This window comes from Haliotis cracherodii, unplaced genomic scaffold, assembly GCF_022045235.1.
Source record: "Haliotis cracherodii isolate W230 unplaced genomic scaffold, xgHalCrac1.p SCAF_2, whole genome shotgun sequence".
Taxonomy (NCBI): domain Eukaryota; kingdom Metazoa; phylum Mollusca; class Gastropoda; order Lepetellida; family Haliotidae; genus Haliotis; species Haliotis cracherodii.
The window spans coordinates 4,730,985-4,749,424 of NW_027266275.1; the positions used below are offsets into that span (position 1 = coordinate 4,730,985).

The window sequence follows — 18,440 nt, forward strand, 5'->3', positions numbered from 1 at the left end:
AGCATATACTCCGAAACATTGTGTTCATCATAATATAGAAGTTGACATCCATATATTCTCTTCCTTAATAACAAACATCATAGAATAAATGTTAAAAGGAAACAAAAGGTTAGTTTTGTGATTAAGGTACATGTTCTCGTTAATAAGGCACTCTTCATTCACTTGGTCCTTTTTCTGTTTCAGATATTTGCAATTTGTTTTGCTCAAAACTTACGCAACGACATCCAGGCCCAGCGGGCGAAATGGGGATGACATGAAGCCGGGGGACATGAACTACTACCCAGACACAGAGCTCAGAACTCACGCGATTCACGCCATCACCGTGGCAACCAAACGCTACTCGCTTAATGAGTACAGATAATTTTTCTGCAGTGCTACTGCCATAGGTTCTTCTTATCCAGATTAGCTGTGAGAGAAGATTTAATATTTTTACATTTTAGATATTTTTAATATTTTTAATCAAATCTTAATCCGAGCATTTTTAATCATGATGCTAATTTTGTGTGTTTTGCTCTATTCTCAATCATTTAGTCATCCTCTGTTTTCTGCAGCTGGTATATTAAGATATCAGACTAAAAAGTATTTAATATTGCATAGAGAAAATGTTTTTCTCTCCAAGAATAAGTTTTAATTTAGTAAATTTATCAATCAAAGTTTTATACATAGGATTGTTGTGTTAATAAACCAATTTTAATCATCAATTGAAACAAAGTTTTATACATAGGATTATCGTCAGCTGAGAATGTCGGCCATGTTTGGGTATCCTGTCCCCCACCCCCAACACGTTTCATCCTTCCATTGTGTACATCTGTATACATACATCTATATATACACGATATACATATTATTTTATTTATTTAGTTCAAATATGCATATGTCAGACACTTCTGTGTCTTGAGTTAAGGAAGAAAACAAAACCATTACTTGTGTCTTAGCACATATCCTGATTGTGTCTTTTTACCAAGTCATTTGGAAAAATATTTAAGTACTCATTTCTTAAGATCACCCCACATTTCTACTTGTATAAAAGAAATCATCATTGATTTATGAGTTTTGTACATTTGTGGAATGTTTGGCTAAAAAAATTCAACCATTGGTTCTCAGGAAATGAAAGATTGATGCAGAAGGAAGACTGTTTTTTGAAGTGTGAAAAAGGTATCTACCCATGCAGTTGTCACGCTTTGTCAGATTAGAATGCTTTTTTACAAGAGCAATTTTACAGATGTGGATTTGCCTGGGAACCAAACCTATTTTCTCAGCCTTATTGATGGCTATGATTGAAAGCTCAAGTCACTTGTGATTTCAAGACAAAGGGATGTGATTTATCATTGATATTACTTCATTTAAATTGTAAAAATTGTCATTACCCTGTTAGAAATATATATACATTTTGTTGGATTTATAAAAACTGTCTTTAAACATGTTGTAATTCTGTTGAATGTCATGATGAAGATATTTGGAAGCTCTTACAGTGGTGCTTTCGACAGAGCCAAGGGATGCAGTTTAATGTTTATGATTCATGATTGCTCCAGTCTGAAACCAATGACAGAGATTTATTTTCCTACTGAAATCCGTGTTCAATTGGATCAGTGTAGACCAGTACTGATGTTATATTTTAGATGATTAGTGGTCCAACAAATCATTGTTTCAACCTCATGTCTCATCACTTTATATTCTTTTATACTGATTTTGTTTTTTCATGGCTCAAATGATGCTTGCTGCTTTTTGTGGAGAAATGTCACTTTACTGTTTGCTGCGAGGGAGGAGGAATCTGCATTTTGTGTGTTCACTGTATTGTCATGATTTTGTTTTCATTTTCTTGTTAATTTAAACAAAGTGATATACACATTACATAACCTAATGTCCAATATTTATACTCTCTGTAGTCGAAGGTAATTATTTGCTTTTTCAGTGATTTAGATATGGTTATAGTCAAGTTCAACTATTTATTCTTTCAAGTCTGAAAGCCATTTAGAAGTGATACACTTTATTATGAGGAACACAACGTTTATTCACGTATTCACGTATTCACCCGATGAAGGAGTAAGTATGTACTCCGAAATGTGTGTTCCTCATAATAAAGAAGTTGTCATCCATAAATTCTCTTCCTAATTTATTCTTTGTATTGATTTTGTGTATGTTGAACATGCATCAATCTAATTTATCATATTTGTGGTAACCTGATCTCTGTGCTGCGCTTTATAAATGATTTTCATATTGACTTGTCATTGACAGAAGTAGGGTTACCACAGCTAAGTGAAAGTGAAGATAAGTTAACATGTATCAGGTAAATTTCTACACAGTCTGCAGGATGTGTTTGATCGATGGCGCCTGTTTTTTTTATGATGACGTACATGTAGTTGCGTATAAGCATTCCTTACCACCCCGTTGTTGATCCATGTTGATCTCTGATATACTCCGATGTAGTCAGCTGTATAGTTATCAGTACTTTGTGATTATGTATCCAAATGTTGTTTATATTGAATATTTCCTGATAGAGATATTCTTCACCTGAACCACCTGTAATCGTAGTCCACCTGGGTTTGTTGTTTGCACATTGACCAGAGAATGACGTCATGTCCTGTCACATGACCAACTGTCTTCAAGAGGACATAGCTTAGTGGTTTATACGTTTGCTAGTCAAGGCCTGGGTTCTATTCCCCACATGGATACAATGTGTGAAGCTCGTTTCTGGTTCCCCTGCCGTGATATTGCCTGGAACATTGCTAACAACATTCTAAAACAGTGCTCACCGACTGATACGAAAGAACTTTACTCTGAAGTTGCAAGATTAGTAATGAACTCCTTGTTTTGATTTCCAGTCATTAATCCAATGTTTGCCAATAAGATGGTAATGAGTTATGTAATATGGGTACACTTTGATATGAGTATTTAATACTTCCGGATTTACCTAAATATTGTGTACAATGAAGACCCGTCAGTGTGCTCTAGTCTCTGTGCTCTAGTCTCGGGAGGTTGTGACTATGGTTGTTGGGAAAGTTTCAAAACCTCTTCGTCACTTGGTCCGAAGACTGTACCACAAACTTCCTAAACCATGTGTCAGTCCATGACAGCATCTCTGGTCTATCTTGCAAACACACACCCTGATATACAAGACTGATGTTCATATTGTTCATAAGGGAAAATATTGTACATTGTTGTCATAGAGTTACCCCCCTTTAGCACTCATGTTTTGAAAAGTAACATTGCCATAAACGATAGAAATCATCATCACAAATCTGTCAACTTAACACAGTGATAATCTGTCATTAAATTAAGCCATGATTATCTCATTCAATGACAACCATGTCAAGTTAGTATAGACGTTATTTAAATAGAGTTGTAGGTAAAGGGCAGTAACTCCAATCATTGTTTAATTGAAAGAAACTCTCAACTCCAACCACTTACCTCAGTACGCAGTTGTGAGCAGGCACAACCAGTCCACTTGTCAATAATGTCAGGAAAGTTGAGTGGTTGGTGATGTGTCCTGACCTTTTTAGCTGGCCTGACCCAAAAGGGTATGGTAAAAGTGATGTAATGTCATGTCTGTTATCTGTCACCCCTCGTCCATTTTAACCTACCTTGAAGCTTCTTATGATTAAGCTACGGATTAGGTTCGGGCTAGAGTATGCTGTACATGAAGAAAAAATCAATGTATTATTTAGCTATTCTAATAATCATCAAACACTGAATCAAACATGTTTCTGCTTTTGATTCTCTTTTAGTCATCTTTTGGTGCAGTTACTTAGAACTTGTTCGCTGTTTTTTATAAGCCATGTATCTATGAGGAAGTGGTAAGGCTGGTCTCCAACCATGAAAGATCCAGGTGAGCTACAGTTATTTGGCTCAGTATTTTGAACTGACGATGTCGCAGTGTGGTGGAGATGGTTTGTGACTACTTCAATGTCTGTGATAGGGTTCAGGAGTGGTTTCCCCTGTGTCAACACCAATTCATCCTGACATTTGTCTTCAGGGGCCCCTTATATAGTGCTACATCTGTTTATTATGCAGTTTATTATGCAGTTATTTGTGTTACTGTTTACTAGCTTGGAATGGACTCAGTGATGTATCATGATACCTGACTCAGCTGCCGATGCAAGGTTGTGCGTATGGTGAAACGTAATGATAAATATTTCTGAAACAGCTAGCTAGCAACCTTTTCACACACCTTTGTATAGTCTACATATATAAGATAGCTACGGGATAAATCACAAAGAACAATGAAAAACGAAGCGTGGTTAATTTCACAGAACATTCTTTCTTCATGTGATTTCTAGGGATTCGAATATTTGCTCACAATTTGATTACGTCATATAATGGAAGATGTTATTTTCCCGAGGGAACTGTTTAGTAAGTTGTTCCCCATAGATGTAGCACGGCTACACAGATAAACACAGTGGCCAAACAATCGCATCCAGATGTGGGAGAGATATGACAATCGGTATAAGGAAAAAGGGTACGTGAGAATATGCAGGAAAGGATATACCAAACTTAACCCACCTGTTCTTAAAATGGACTTGTACAATATTTCCAAGATCATATTCTATTCAGGGAGTCATTATTATGATTTGGATAAATATTTCTAAAGCTTGTACATTTAATCACCATCCTTATGAGGCTGTTCATAATGTTGATATCTCATAAATATGTCAATGATGAGTGGAAGTTGTTTATTGTACTATAAAACACTGCATGAGAGTTAACCATGAGGGGTGCTAGTAAAATGCAGCTGTAAAAAGCCATAATTAATAAACGGTTAGACTTTCAACCCAGTCTGCATCACTTCCAAAACTCCCCAAGTACTTACAGACAAAGAAATAACTGTGTTCGCATCTTTGTTTACTTTACCATATTTGGTCTTGCCAACAATCATGTGAATAAATCCATCCACAGTTAGTGTCAGATGATCTAAACAGTGGGTTTATAAAAAATACATCTAATAAACTAATATTTATTGTGGCCCACTGTTATTCTTTTGAAATATAGACCATCTGATAACCTAAATTCTATTTTAGTTGACACACAGTTTGATGGATTATGCCATTGTTTGCAAGGTGTTTGTTCAGGGTGTAGGGCTGGTATCCAGGTACAAAGCTGCTTGTGGTCAGGTATCATGATACGTCCTGTATCATTGCATAACCATTAACAATCATTGATCTATACTAGGCATGGGTAGAGGTAACACAATCTTTCCAGCTAATTACCCTTGTATTTCTCTGTTGCCCTATGACCTGATGTAGTGTAACTTACTTGTGCAGCATCGACTTAAAAGATGAGGATGAACATGTAGATCATATTTTCTTTTGTATAGAACGTGTATGCAATGATTTTGAATGCTGTATTTGAACATTACCTACTATTAATGGAAATACAAGCTGTAAGTAAGTGTCTTGTAACCTTAATCAAACATTCAGTTTCATGTCTTGTCCTCTACCTGCTCCAACCAAGACTTCGCAAGAAGTGAACCAAGTTTTTGACAGCTCATTTCGAGGGGTGCAGTGTTCCTCATTATTATGCAAAGGCTCTTGTCATACACATAGAATGCAGTTTGCAAACATCCACTTTTTGTGGAAATCTATCATGATATTACTTAATGTTTTTAACAATTTTTGATTCAAGAGATAGAGAATTTTGTGTTTTTTTTACATTTTTAAGAAAATCTATGTCCCCAGCATGACATGCAAACTGCAGGTGTCTGGTTGGACACAGCTCAAGGCATCAGATCTTAGCAAGCACTAGGATTTGATGTTAATGAAATTGCAGCCTGAGGCCAGTGGAAGCATGGAGTGACAGTGTAGAACACAACTGTACTGGAGGAAGCGTGTGTCAACATCGTTACCACCACCACTCTTACAATAACGTCACAACTGTTTCTACAGGTATCATTGTGTTACCATGAGTTCCTACTTTCTGGTTCATGTTATGTTTGGTGACTAGCTTAGGGCACAAGAGAGACAATTGTTTACTGTTGGTTGATAGTCTATGACCTCCTGTTACTGTTGTTTAGGGCAGACTTTTGTTGCTATGGTCACAACTGATTGCTGGAGTCTTGTTTGTTACAGCTCCGATGAGAGAATCAAAAGTCACTGCTACATATGGCTGAATTGTAAGTTGTAGTTTTCTTGAACAACTTGCGATGGTTTCAGAGGGATTTGCTCAAATGAAAGCCTTGGTTTGAATGTTGGCATGTTTAACTATGTATGTACAGACCATGTGTTATGTTGTGCATGTGTCACTTGTGGGTGTACAGGACTTTACGAGCTGACTCAGCTTGCACGCCACAAAACCATAGGTTGAGGGATGTACACGATTGTTTGGCTTGTAAAACTCCTGTACTTCACGCTAGTGATTGTGACATATAACATTTATCATTATGAATTCACGAGTTACAAGACTTTCTTTCGGTAAAATCTTTGTGTGTGATAATTATATCTATCTTAGCCTCAGACTTTCGGCATGGTGACTCGAAGCACTAACAGGGTCAACTGTGACAAGCAAGGGACGTAACATTATGTCATTGGGACATATGTACAGACAGGCCAGCCATGGTGTATGGTTCTGAACAAGACGGTGACTGACCAATTTGATAGCTAGATTCTTTAAGGAGTAATGGTTGTCATTTATTTATTTCTTATCCACAAAAGATACCAAGTTGTTTGTCAACTTTCTGACATTGACAAATGAAAAGGTCAGCTTATGTATTTTCCTGAAGCTAAAAAAGCTACAGTGGCAAAATAAGTTTTCAAAGAAAATTCAGTTTATGTTGATAAGGCAATGATAGATTTTTACAAAAGACAATAAGAACTGTTATCAGAGGTCAGTTTTAACCATTTGATGTACCCTATATCTTACACCAAGGTGAAATATTAGTCCTTTATTAATCAGTGTTTACATCCCAGAATATTGTCACTACAATTATCAGTGTGTATGATAGAAATCATATGCAGGTTATATAACCCTTTAAACTTGCATCAAATCAATTTAATGTCCTTTTTTATATATTTTACATTCACAATACAACCCACATACAAATATCTAAAGTATTATGATGATAGAGAATGAAGTGTACATAGCTGCATGTAATGTGTCTCGATGTTTTGTTTTCTTTCCATACAGAGCTGTGTAACCATGTGTTGTGTTGGTAGTCCTTGCATCAGGAAGGTGACACAGGCACACTTGGGCAGTCGTTGTCCTATTTGTTTGTGGATTAACATGTTTATTTACAGAAGAAACATTTTCTTAATTACACCAACTCTCTGGAACACAAAAAAACTAAATTATTGAACTCAGAGGGAAATGATTTAATAAAAAAAAAAATGATTTCTCATGGGCTGAAGTGAAACTCAACCACTTGGCTTCTTATGGCTTGACAAAGGTGAACAGTGCTCTTTGAGTGCAATTTGGTGCTGATATTTTGTGTTAAGGGACTGACCACTTTGGGAGCTGGGATATTATTGAAAAAAATAAATATTTGCAGAAAATCTTGAATGTTTGGTCGCTAAGCTTCATGCTGCTTCTATTAATTAAAGTATTCAAACTATAAATTTACTCACATATAAAATATAGTAGTATCGGTGGAATGGATTTGATATTAGTATCTTTTTCTCTCAAAGGGAACAAAACGCACAATTAGTTTTAGCTTCCCAAACAGAGATATAATTTGCTTGAAAACTTGCAATATGATTTGAGGAATTGTTTGTGATGCCCTTATATTATGTTTTGAACAGTTCATCCTTTGTTTACCTGAAGCTTTAGTCCACTGATACATTGGCATGAAAGAGCTGGATTAAAACTCCAAAATATGATTCAGTGATAATAATCCTTTGCCTTGCTAAGGTGTTTGAAAGGATAATCCTAGGGTCACCATTCATCCGATGATGTAGCTAGGCTACTGATGCCTGTGTCATGTATTCTGTTTTGTCCTCTGTGCAGATCGCAGCCCAATGTAGAGTTGAATCTCTGGAGAAATAGATTCAGTTCTTTCCTAACCTGGTTTGCAATTGGTTGTTACTTGTATTTGGTTGTGTCAACTACTGCAATATTTTTTTCCACTTCAATTTATCACACATTGTTTGTTAGATGTTCATTACTAGAGAGGATCTGCTGAATAAACTTTCTTCTACATTTTCTTGCTCTTCTTCATTGATGGAAATTTGAAAGGGTGGTGATTTTTGTGAAGATTCATACGTTCTAAATCATAATGTGGTTTGTGTGAAAATATGACATGAAGTAACATAACTTCTTATTGATGGAGGGGCGGTCGGGTAGCCTAGTGGTTAAAGCTTTCGCTCGTCATGCTGAAGACCTGGGTTCGATTCCTGACATGGGTACAATGTGTGAAGCCCATTTCTGGTGTCCCCCGCCGTGATATTGCTGGAATATTGCTAAAAGCGGCGTAAAACCATACTCACTCACTCACTCACTCTAATTGATGGCAGTGTGCAACAATTCCCTGTGGAGGGTCCTTTAGGGCTCAAATCCAAGACTACTGCTGATGATGATACTTGGTTTGCTGGCACCATACCCATGCTTGGATTTAGCCAAAGTTACTTTCTTCCTCCTTTAAGGTGTCCCAGTCTTCTGGACAAATGGAATCGGGTGGTCAGGCTCGCTGACTTGGTTGATGCATGTTATTGTATCCAACTTGCATAGATCGATGCTCATGTCAATCACTGGATATATCTGGTCCAGACTCGATTATTTACAGACCGCTGTCATATGCCTGGAATATTGCCGAGTGCGATCTTAAACAACAAACAAACAAACAAAAGCATGTGTTCACGTAAACTTAATAACAGACCTAATAAGAGCTAGTACTGAACAGCAAAAGTTCCTGTGACATTGAATAAGATTTAATGCAGTTATGTTTTTTTTTACAAAATCTGAAACAATTTCAGTTTGCAACAGATAGAAGACTCCTGTAAGTGTTCAAATGGTTTAATTTGCCATACTGACTTCACAAAATGCGTGATTTCATAAAACACATGAACATGCCTAAATGTCAATTTACAAATCAAGAACGTGTGAGTCCACCTCTGGTTGCGATGCAAGCAACACATTTTCGTCTCATGGAATGGACTAGGCGTCGCACAAAATCCTGTGGGATATCTGTCCATATCTGCTGGAGCATGTTTCGAAGTTCCTGGAGCCGGCCAGGGGATGACATTCATGTTGTTTTGTTGAAGAGAATCCTGAACAAGTCGAGCAATATTAGGCCGGGCGTTGTCATGTTGAAAGGTAATGTCTGGGCCATGACGACGCAAAAACGGTAGAACAGGGCCGATGATCTCGTCGCGGTAACGCTGTCCATTGAGATTTCCCTCTACAACTATCAGACGGGTCCTCTGTTTTGCAGTAATCCCACCCCATACCATAACGCTGCCGCCCCCGGACCGATCGTCTTCCATGAAACGACGTAACGTTCACTTTGACGCCGGTACACTTGAATCCGTCCGTCTCAGTGGCTGAGGTGAAAACGAGACTCGTCAGTACTGTCTGCACCACTGTAGACGTGCTTGACGGTGGTTTCCTGTCAAAATGGGACGTCTGGCGGGTCTTCTGGCGTTAATCCCTGCACATCTGAGGCGACGACGTACGGTTTGTGAAGATATTCGTCGAAGGCCAGGGATGCTTCTTGTATCTTGTCGATTATTATCCACGGCAACGAAGTGGAAGGGGGATAATGGAATGGGTGCCGTCCGTCCGTCCGTCACATTTCGTTTCCGGAGCAGATCTTGAAAACCGTACCACATTTCTTCACCAAACTTGGCACATAGATAGGTCTAGTGGTGAACTGGTGCCATTTGATAGTTAGGGATTAAAAAAATTAATCTTTGAGTTTCCATGGCAACGACTTTGATTTAGACTGAAAATGGCGGTAGTCCTCGTTTCCGGAGCAGATCTTGAAAACCGTACCATATTTCTTCATCAAACTTCGCACATAGATAGATCTAGTGGTGAACTGGTGCCTTTTGATAGTTTGGGATTTAAAAAAAAAATATTTTTCGAGTTTCCATGGCAGCAACTTTGATTTAGGCTGAAAATGGCGGTAGTCCTCGTTTCCGGAGCAGATCTTGAAAACCGTACTTATATTTCTTCATCAAACTTCGCACATAGATAGGTCTAGTGGTGAACTGGTGCCTTGTGATTGTTTGGGATTTTTAAACTATTTTTCGAGTTGGTAAGTTCTGCATTGCTTGTGTGTATGTTCCTCCAAAAGGGTTATCGACACAGTTGTTGCATTCACTGACTAACTTCTTTCAGAAACACAACTCATTACAAATACAACAGTGTAACTGATCTTAAACCTGCTCAACTGTATAAACACTATATATTCTTGTCAACCATACTCTGTACTTCACTTGCTTGATAAAAGTGTCAGAACCTACACCGAAACCATGCCATAAATACCGAATGGTGTTTCTGTGGACGTTAAATTGTCTTGCAACATCACGTTGACTCGATCCTGCTTCAAGCATAGCAATGGCTCGCAGATGCTCATTTTCGAACAGGCCTGGCATTTCGTAATGTTGAATAATTACGTCATTTTGTTGTTTTTCTGAGTGGTTGTTGTCAGCACGATGCTAAACAATGCATATGGAATCCCGTTAACGTACATGTTTTTATACCCATTCTTCGGTAGTGAAATGCATTGGGCTTGCATAAAAATCACCTTTTGCATGGAATGCATGCTTTTCTGTTGCAGTTGCGTTTTTGTGACTTGATTCCATACATGTACTACAATATTGGAAACCAAACTTCACTTGTTTGAAATATACACTAAAATATTGGTGTCACAGGAACTTTTGTTGTTGAGTATATATGTATGGGTTTTTTTTATTTAATGCTACGCCGCAATATTCCAGCTGTATGGCGACGGTCTGTAAATAATGGAGTGAACAACATCATGAGCATCGATCCAATCCCATGCATTCAACCAAGTAACCGAGCCTGTCCACCCGATCCCGTTATAGTCTTCTCTTACAACAAACATAGGTTGCTGGGCACCAATTCTCACTCGAATCTCCATGGGTATGGTGATATGCATGTATAGTAATGTAATGTGTAATATATATGTAAGTCGAATTATCTTTATTTCATGTTATGCATTAATATTTAGTAATAATGTTCATGACCCATACAGCCAGGTCGGCTGTCCAGTGGTGTCAACTGGGGCAGTATTAGCACCAGATGTGGAGCCAGGCGTTCGATTGTTTGTGAAACGATTGGTTTGAAATGATGTTCATAAGGCCCTTCATCAAACGCGCGTTCAACAGCAGTTCCAGGAAGGAGTAGGTCAAGGTCAATTTCAGGTCATAACAGTCCCTGTTTAAGTCATCCGGTGACCGAAACGTATTCCTGCTGATTTGGTTAAAACGACCCATTTTCTTGCCAAACTGACCATATGTTTAATCATCCACAGTGATCAAAACGTTCCATATGTACACAGTTATTCATATAGTGGTATGGTATACAACGTCAACGCCAGGGAATAATCCACAGTTATCAAAACGTGCCATATGTACACAGTTATTCATATAGTGGTATGGTATACAACGTCAACGCCAGGGAATAATCCACAGTTATCAAAACGTGCCATATGTACACAGTTATTCATATAGTGGTATGGTATAAAACGTCAACGCCAGGGAATAATCCACAGTTATCAAAACGTGCCATATGTACACAGTTATTCATATAGTGGTATGGTATAAAACGTCACCGCTAGGGAATAATCCACAGTGATCAAAACGTACCATATGTACACAGTTATTCATAGGGTGGTATGGTATAAAACGTCAACGCCAGGGCTTAAAAGGTCATATAGGGGTGACAATGAAATAAATGAAATGGTGATGACACCATGTGTTCCCAGAAAGGGTAAGTATTTATGCCCTTCCTTTAGCACCCGGAACTCACACAATTTGCAATAAAAAAATGTTTGTTTTGTGCGGCGTTTGCTCTGGTATTCCATAAAATTTATTTTTGATAATTTATAAAATATATGTAAATATGCTAAACGTTTTTGGGCTATTTCTATTTTCTATTTTTCAAATTGTTACACAGCTTTGCCTAAGTTCACAATCAGAATCACTGTTGAAATAACAACGCCTCGGGGGAACTCAATACAAAAGCCAAGTCTATCATGCAGCTGGAGTGGTCATTCTGTATGGCCGCCTTCATGAATTTATTGTTTAAATGAATTCAAGTCGCCTTCCAATATAGATTTATAAAATTAACTCTTTGAGCATTGTTTAATTCAGAAACAACACATGAAAAGAAAGTATATGCCAATTCGAAGTTGGCCTTAAATATTAAGCAATAACGATACCGTTGACCAATCAGAGCAAACTGTGCGTTCTACACCATCAACAGTTTGGGTAATAGAAGGGAAGGGCAGGGCAGGGCAGAGCAGGGCAGAGCTATCCAAATCACTCAAACTTTGGAACGCACAAGTTGCTCTACGTCATCTGTATCTACATTATTCTTACTTCAACTTTAAGGACTGGTTATAGCTTGAGACGAGGGCGATCTGAGTTTGTTGGCAAGCGCCGCACACCGGTTTCCACCCATACGACGGTCTGTAAACAATCGAGTCCTGACGAGACAATCCAGTGACGCCACAACGCATTTACTGATTTTGTCAAAACTCAAAACGATATATAAATTTGGAATTACATCTACTCCGTAAGAGTAAAAAGAAACGTTATGAAATATACTTTTGCAACAAAGTTGGAGGCAGTTTCAATGTCTTGGCCCAAACATTTCTTTTATAATTGACGCGGCATAATTGATAATGCTACTGAGCTCGTGATGAAACTGGAGGATCACGACTACGTTGTCGCATCAGTTATAGATTTTGTTGGTTACGGATTATTTCTACACCTGGAAAAGCGTTTGAACAAGACTCCTTTATATATAATCCGAACTTCAAGATGTACTACCTGTGAAGATCCGGGTTAGAATGGGTCTTTAGCAAACCATGCTTGTCGTAGAAATCGACTAACGTTCTGCCACACCCCTCAAGAATGAATAATGGAAGTAAAGAGAAGCCTCTACCATCTGATTAATAAAACGGCCCTCTCATAATGCCACTTTTGAAAACATCTCCACGATAAAGGAAGCTAGGGCCTAGACGTAAGTCTCGCCTGCAGGAAAAAAATACCTGGAAAAAACAAGCATGCCTATAGTCAAGATGTCTTCTGTTTCAGGAGAAGATGAAGAGATTCTACGGGCCTCTTTCTATAATAAAGTATTCACATGTCAGAGACTTATTGGGGTCAAAGCGTGATCAGCTTGATCTGTCAACATATTTTTATAAGAAGTGAACTTATTGAGACAAGCGTGCGGGGCCTGAACACTTACAATATCTTACAATTAATCAATAGACATGGTTAGGTGCAATTATGTATACACCTGGACACTGTCAGCCATAGCTTACTATATATTTCCTCATAAGATGGACATGCAATATTTCGTTTTCTCTCTCATGTTTTGTCGAAACAAAGTTTATAAAGTGACATTCTCACTTACTGGAATACAGAAACCGAAGACAATTATAATGACACGTTTTGTCTTCGACTTGTGTCTTGTCATACCCCCTACCCCCCGTAGCTCACATAATAACAGGTGGCTTCTCTATATTGTTGACAATAACAACCTTTGACAGTTATTCAGATGTTGACCAAAATATCGCGACCAATTGGAATCACAACTTCAAAATCATTATAGAAACTGTCGAAGAAATTGGAAAAAAAACTATTCTGTTCCAGCCAGCTGTTATCCAAAGTCTTGCTGCCTGCATGAAACGTGCAGTTGTTCCTACAGACAAGGACTCAAATAGCATAACCATGTAGGCATAACCATATTAATTGTTTGATCAAAGAACTTGGTATTACTAACACATGAAATGACACATTTAAGGCCTGGAAAAAGTCTGTTTTAAGGAAAATATCTGCCAACCACGCATCAGTACAATCAACGTTTGACTTGTGTCTAAAACCGGAAGACATGTCCATTCCTCTTTTGTACTGGATTCCAAAGGTCTATAAAAGTCATACAAAGAGAGACAGTGTAGGGTCCAGCAAATGTACCACCAAATCCCTATCTCACGGATTATTCTTGATATTATCAAGGAAGGGCTTTCTATATATAACATAGAACACATCTGAGTCAAGTGAAATTACATCTTCGCGAGGCAAGGACGTCAACTGACTATAAAAGTCCCAACTGGTCAATTACCGCCGTTGGCGCGGGAAGATGGTGAAATTAATGTGGATTCTCAAAATATAAAAGGATATGCTTGGTGATTTATTTTAGCAATCTCAGAAGAACAAAAATTCAATTTTGTCAAAACATTTGATTTTTTTCTATATTGTTGACAATAACAACCTTTGAAGAACACTAACTCACACGATATGTTCATCCCTTGATCCACGGGTCATTGGTCACTAAACGGTGTGAACCCAGATAACTTTACATCCCAATCTTCAAAGGTTCAGGGCAGTGTATCAACACTGGAAGCAAAACAGGTTTGACGAGAAAACAATATATCGACTTCTCGTGGACAACATCTATGTGAAATTAGGGGATAGGACACTTAGGGGTCCACATGAGCACCAATTGTGTCCCTTTCTGCTGATCTGGTTCTTTATGAATCAGAATTTCTACTGGGATTGGTAAAGTCAAAGAAAGGTAATTTGGCCAAGATGTTTAACTTAAGCTTCAGATATCAAATACCATGTTGTAGATACATGCCCTTATGCGGTGTCAGATCACCTCCCATGTTTATTATCTATGTCATTGAGAGCCTTTGGTCGAAATAATCTCAATATTAACTCCCCTATTCCAAAACGGAACAAAGCAAGTCAAGATGATATACTCATGTACCAATGTGAATGTCATGCATATCTTAACTCTTTCACGACTGTAATTTGTCTTGTCAGCCTGAAGATGTTGACACATACAGCGACCATATAAGTAAATGCCTTTTACTTGCAAGTTCCAAATGTATCCCTAAAGGAGGTGAATGTTAACAATTACATATCACGACTGCAAATCTGTCTTGTCAGCCTGAAGATGTTGACACATACAGCGACCATATAAGTAAATGCCTTTTACTTGCAAGTTCCAAATGTATCCCTAAAGGAGGTGAATGTTAACCATTATATATCACAGTACGGCAGGTACAGACGACAGGCGGTGTTGGTAGATGTAGGAGGTGGATGTTAATCATTATATATCACAGTACAGTAGATACAGACGACAGGCGTTGTTGGTGGATGTAGGAGGTGGATGTTAATCATTATATATCACAGTACAGTAGATACAGACGACAGGCGGCGTTGGTAGATGTAGGAGGTGCATGTTAATCATAATATATCACAGTACAGTAGGTACAGACGACAGGCGGTGTTGGTGGATGTTGGAGATGGATGTTAATCATTATATATCACAGTACAGTAGATACAGACAACAGGCGGTGTTGGTGGATGTTGGAGGTGGATGTTGGAGGTGGATGTTAATCATTATATATCACAGTACAGTAGATACAGACGACAGGCGTTGTTGGTGGGTGTTGGAGGTGGATGTTGAAGGTGGATGTTAATCATTATATATCACAGTACAGTAGATACAGACGACAGGCGGTGTTGGTGGGTGTTGGAGGTGGATGTTGAAGGTGGATGTTAATCATTATATATCACAGTACAGTAGATACAGACGACAGGCGTTGTTGGTGGGTGTTGGAGGTGGATGTTGGAGGTGGATGTAAATCATTATATATCACAGTACAGTAGATACAGACGACAGGCGGTGTTGGTAGATGTAGGAGTTGGATGTTAATCATTATATATCACAGTACAGTAGATACAGACGACAGGCGGTGTTGGTGGGTGTTGGAGGTGGATGTTGAAGGTGGATGTTAATCATTATATATCACAGTACAGTAGATACAGACGACAGGCGTTGTTGGTGGATGTTGGAGGTGGATGTTAATCATTATATATCACAGTACAGTAGATACAGACGACAGGCGGTGTTGGTGGATGTTGGAGGTGGATGTTAATCATTATATATCACAGTACAGTAGATACAGACGACAGGCGGTGTTGGTGGATGTTGGAGGTGGATGTTAATCATTATATATCACAGTACAGTAGATACAGACGACAGGCGGTGTTGGTGGATGTTGGAGGTGGATGTTGGAGGTGGATGTTAATCATTATATATCACAGTACAGTAGATACAGACGACAGGCGGTGTTGGTGGGTGTTGGAGGTGGATGTTGAAGGTGGATGTTAATCATTATATATCACAGTACAGTAGATACAGACGACAGGCGTTGTTGGTGGGTGTTGGAGGTGGATGTTGGAGGTGGATGTAAATCATTATATATCACAGTACAGTAGATACAGACGACAGGCGGTGTTGGTAGATGTAGGAGTTGGATGTTAATCATTATATATCACAGTACAGTAGATACAGACGACAGGCGGTGTTGGTGGGTGTTGGAGGTGGATGTTGAAGGTGGATGTTAATCATTATATATCACAGTACAGTAGATACAGACGACAGGCGTTGTTGGTGGATGTTGGAGGTGGATGTTAATCATTATATATCACAGTACAGTAGATACAGACGACAGGCGGTGTTGGTGGATGTTGGAGGTGGATGTTAATCATTATATATCACAGTACAGTAGATACAGACGACAGGCGGTGTTGGTGGGCGTTAGAGGTGGATGTTAATCATTATATATCACAGTACAGTAGATAATCACAGTACAGTAGATACAGACGACAGGCGTTGTTGGTGGGTGTTGGAGGTAGATGTAGGAGTTGGATGTTAATCATTATATATCACAGTACAGTAGATACAGACGACAGGCGGTGTTGGTGGGTGTTGGAGGTGGATGTTGAAGGTGGATGTTAATCATTATATATCACAGTACAGTAGATACAGACGACAGGCGTTGTTGGTGGATGTTGGAGGTGGATGTTAATCATTATATATCACAGTACAGTAGATACAGACGACAGGCGGTGTTGGTGGGTGTTGGAGGTGGATGTTGAAGGTGGATGTTAATCATTATATATCACAGTACAGTAGATACAGACGACAGGCGTTGTTGGTGGATGTTGGAGGTGGATGTTAATCATTATATATCACAGTACAGTAGATACAGACGACAGGCGGTGTTGGTGGGCGTTAGAGGTGGATGTTAATCATTATATATCACAGTACAGTAGATAATCACAGTACAGTAGATACAGACGACAGGCGTTGTTGGTGGGTGTTGGAGGTGGATGTTAGCCATTATATATCACAGTACAGTAGATACAGACGACAGGCGGTGTTGGTGGATGTAGGAGGTGGATGTTAATCATTATATATCACAGTACAGTAGATACAGACGACAGGCGGTGTTGCTGGATGTTGGAGGTGGATGTTAACCATTATATATCACAGTACAGTAGGTACAGACGACAGGCGGTGTTGGTGGATGTAGGAGGTGGATGTTAATCATTATATATCACAGTACAGTAGATACAGACGACAGGCGGTGTTGGTGGATGTAGGAGGTGGATGTTAATCATTATATATCACAGTACAGTAGATACAGACGACAGGCGGTGTTGGTGGGTGTTGGAGGTGGATGTTGAAGGTGGATGTTAATCATTATATATCACAGTACAGTAGATACAGACGACAGGCGTTGTTGGTGGGTGTTGGAGGTGGATGTTGGAGGTGGATGTAAATCATTATATATCACAGTACAGTAGATACAGACGACAGGCGGTGTTGGTAGATGTAGGAGTTGGATGTTAATCATTATATATCACAGTACAGTAGATACAGACGACAGGCGGTGTTGGTGGGTGTTGGAGGTGGATGTTGAAGGTGGATGTTAATCATTATATATCACAGTACAGTAGATACAGACGACAGGCGTTGTTGGTGGATGTTGGAGGTGGATGTTAATCATTATATATCACAGTACAGTAGATACAGACGACAGGCGGTGTTGGTGGATGTTGGAGGTGGATGTTAATCATTATATATCACAGTACAGTAGATACAGACGACAGGCGGTGTTGGTGGATGTTGGAGGTGGATGTTAATCATTATATATCACAGTACAGTAGATACAGACGACAGGCGGTGTTGGTGGATGTTGGAGGTGGATGTTGGAGGTGGATGTTAATCATTATATATCACAGTACAGTAGATACAGACGACAGGCGGTGTTGGTGGGTGTTGGAGGTGGATGTTGAAGGTGGATGTTAATCATTATATATCACAGTACAGTAGATACAGACGACAGGCGTTGTTGGTGGGTGTTGGAGGTGGATGTTGGAGGTGGATGTAAATCATTATATATCACAGTACAGTAGATACAGACGACAGGCGGTGTTGGTAGATGTAGGAGTTGGATGTTA

The 18,440-nt window shown here is 38.9% G+C and overlaps 1 protein-coding gene across 1 annotated transcript in view; it reads left to right on the forward strand.

Moving 5' to 3' along the window:
• Nucleotides 1-2,391, forward strand: part of LOC139469555 (tetraspanin-5-like) — a 33,769-nt gene extending 31,378 nt beyond the window's left edge. The window contains exon 8 of the mRNA XM_071251747.1: nucleotides 184-2,391. Coding sequence (XP_071107848.1) covers nucleotides 184-252 — 69 coding nt within the window. The 3' untranslated portion in view covers nucleotides 253-2,391. The remainder of the gene's footprint in view (nucleotides 1-183) is intronic.
• The last annotated feature ends 16,049 nt before the right edge of the window (nucleotides 2,392-18,440 follow it).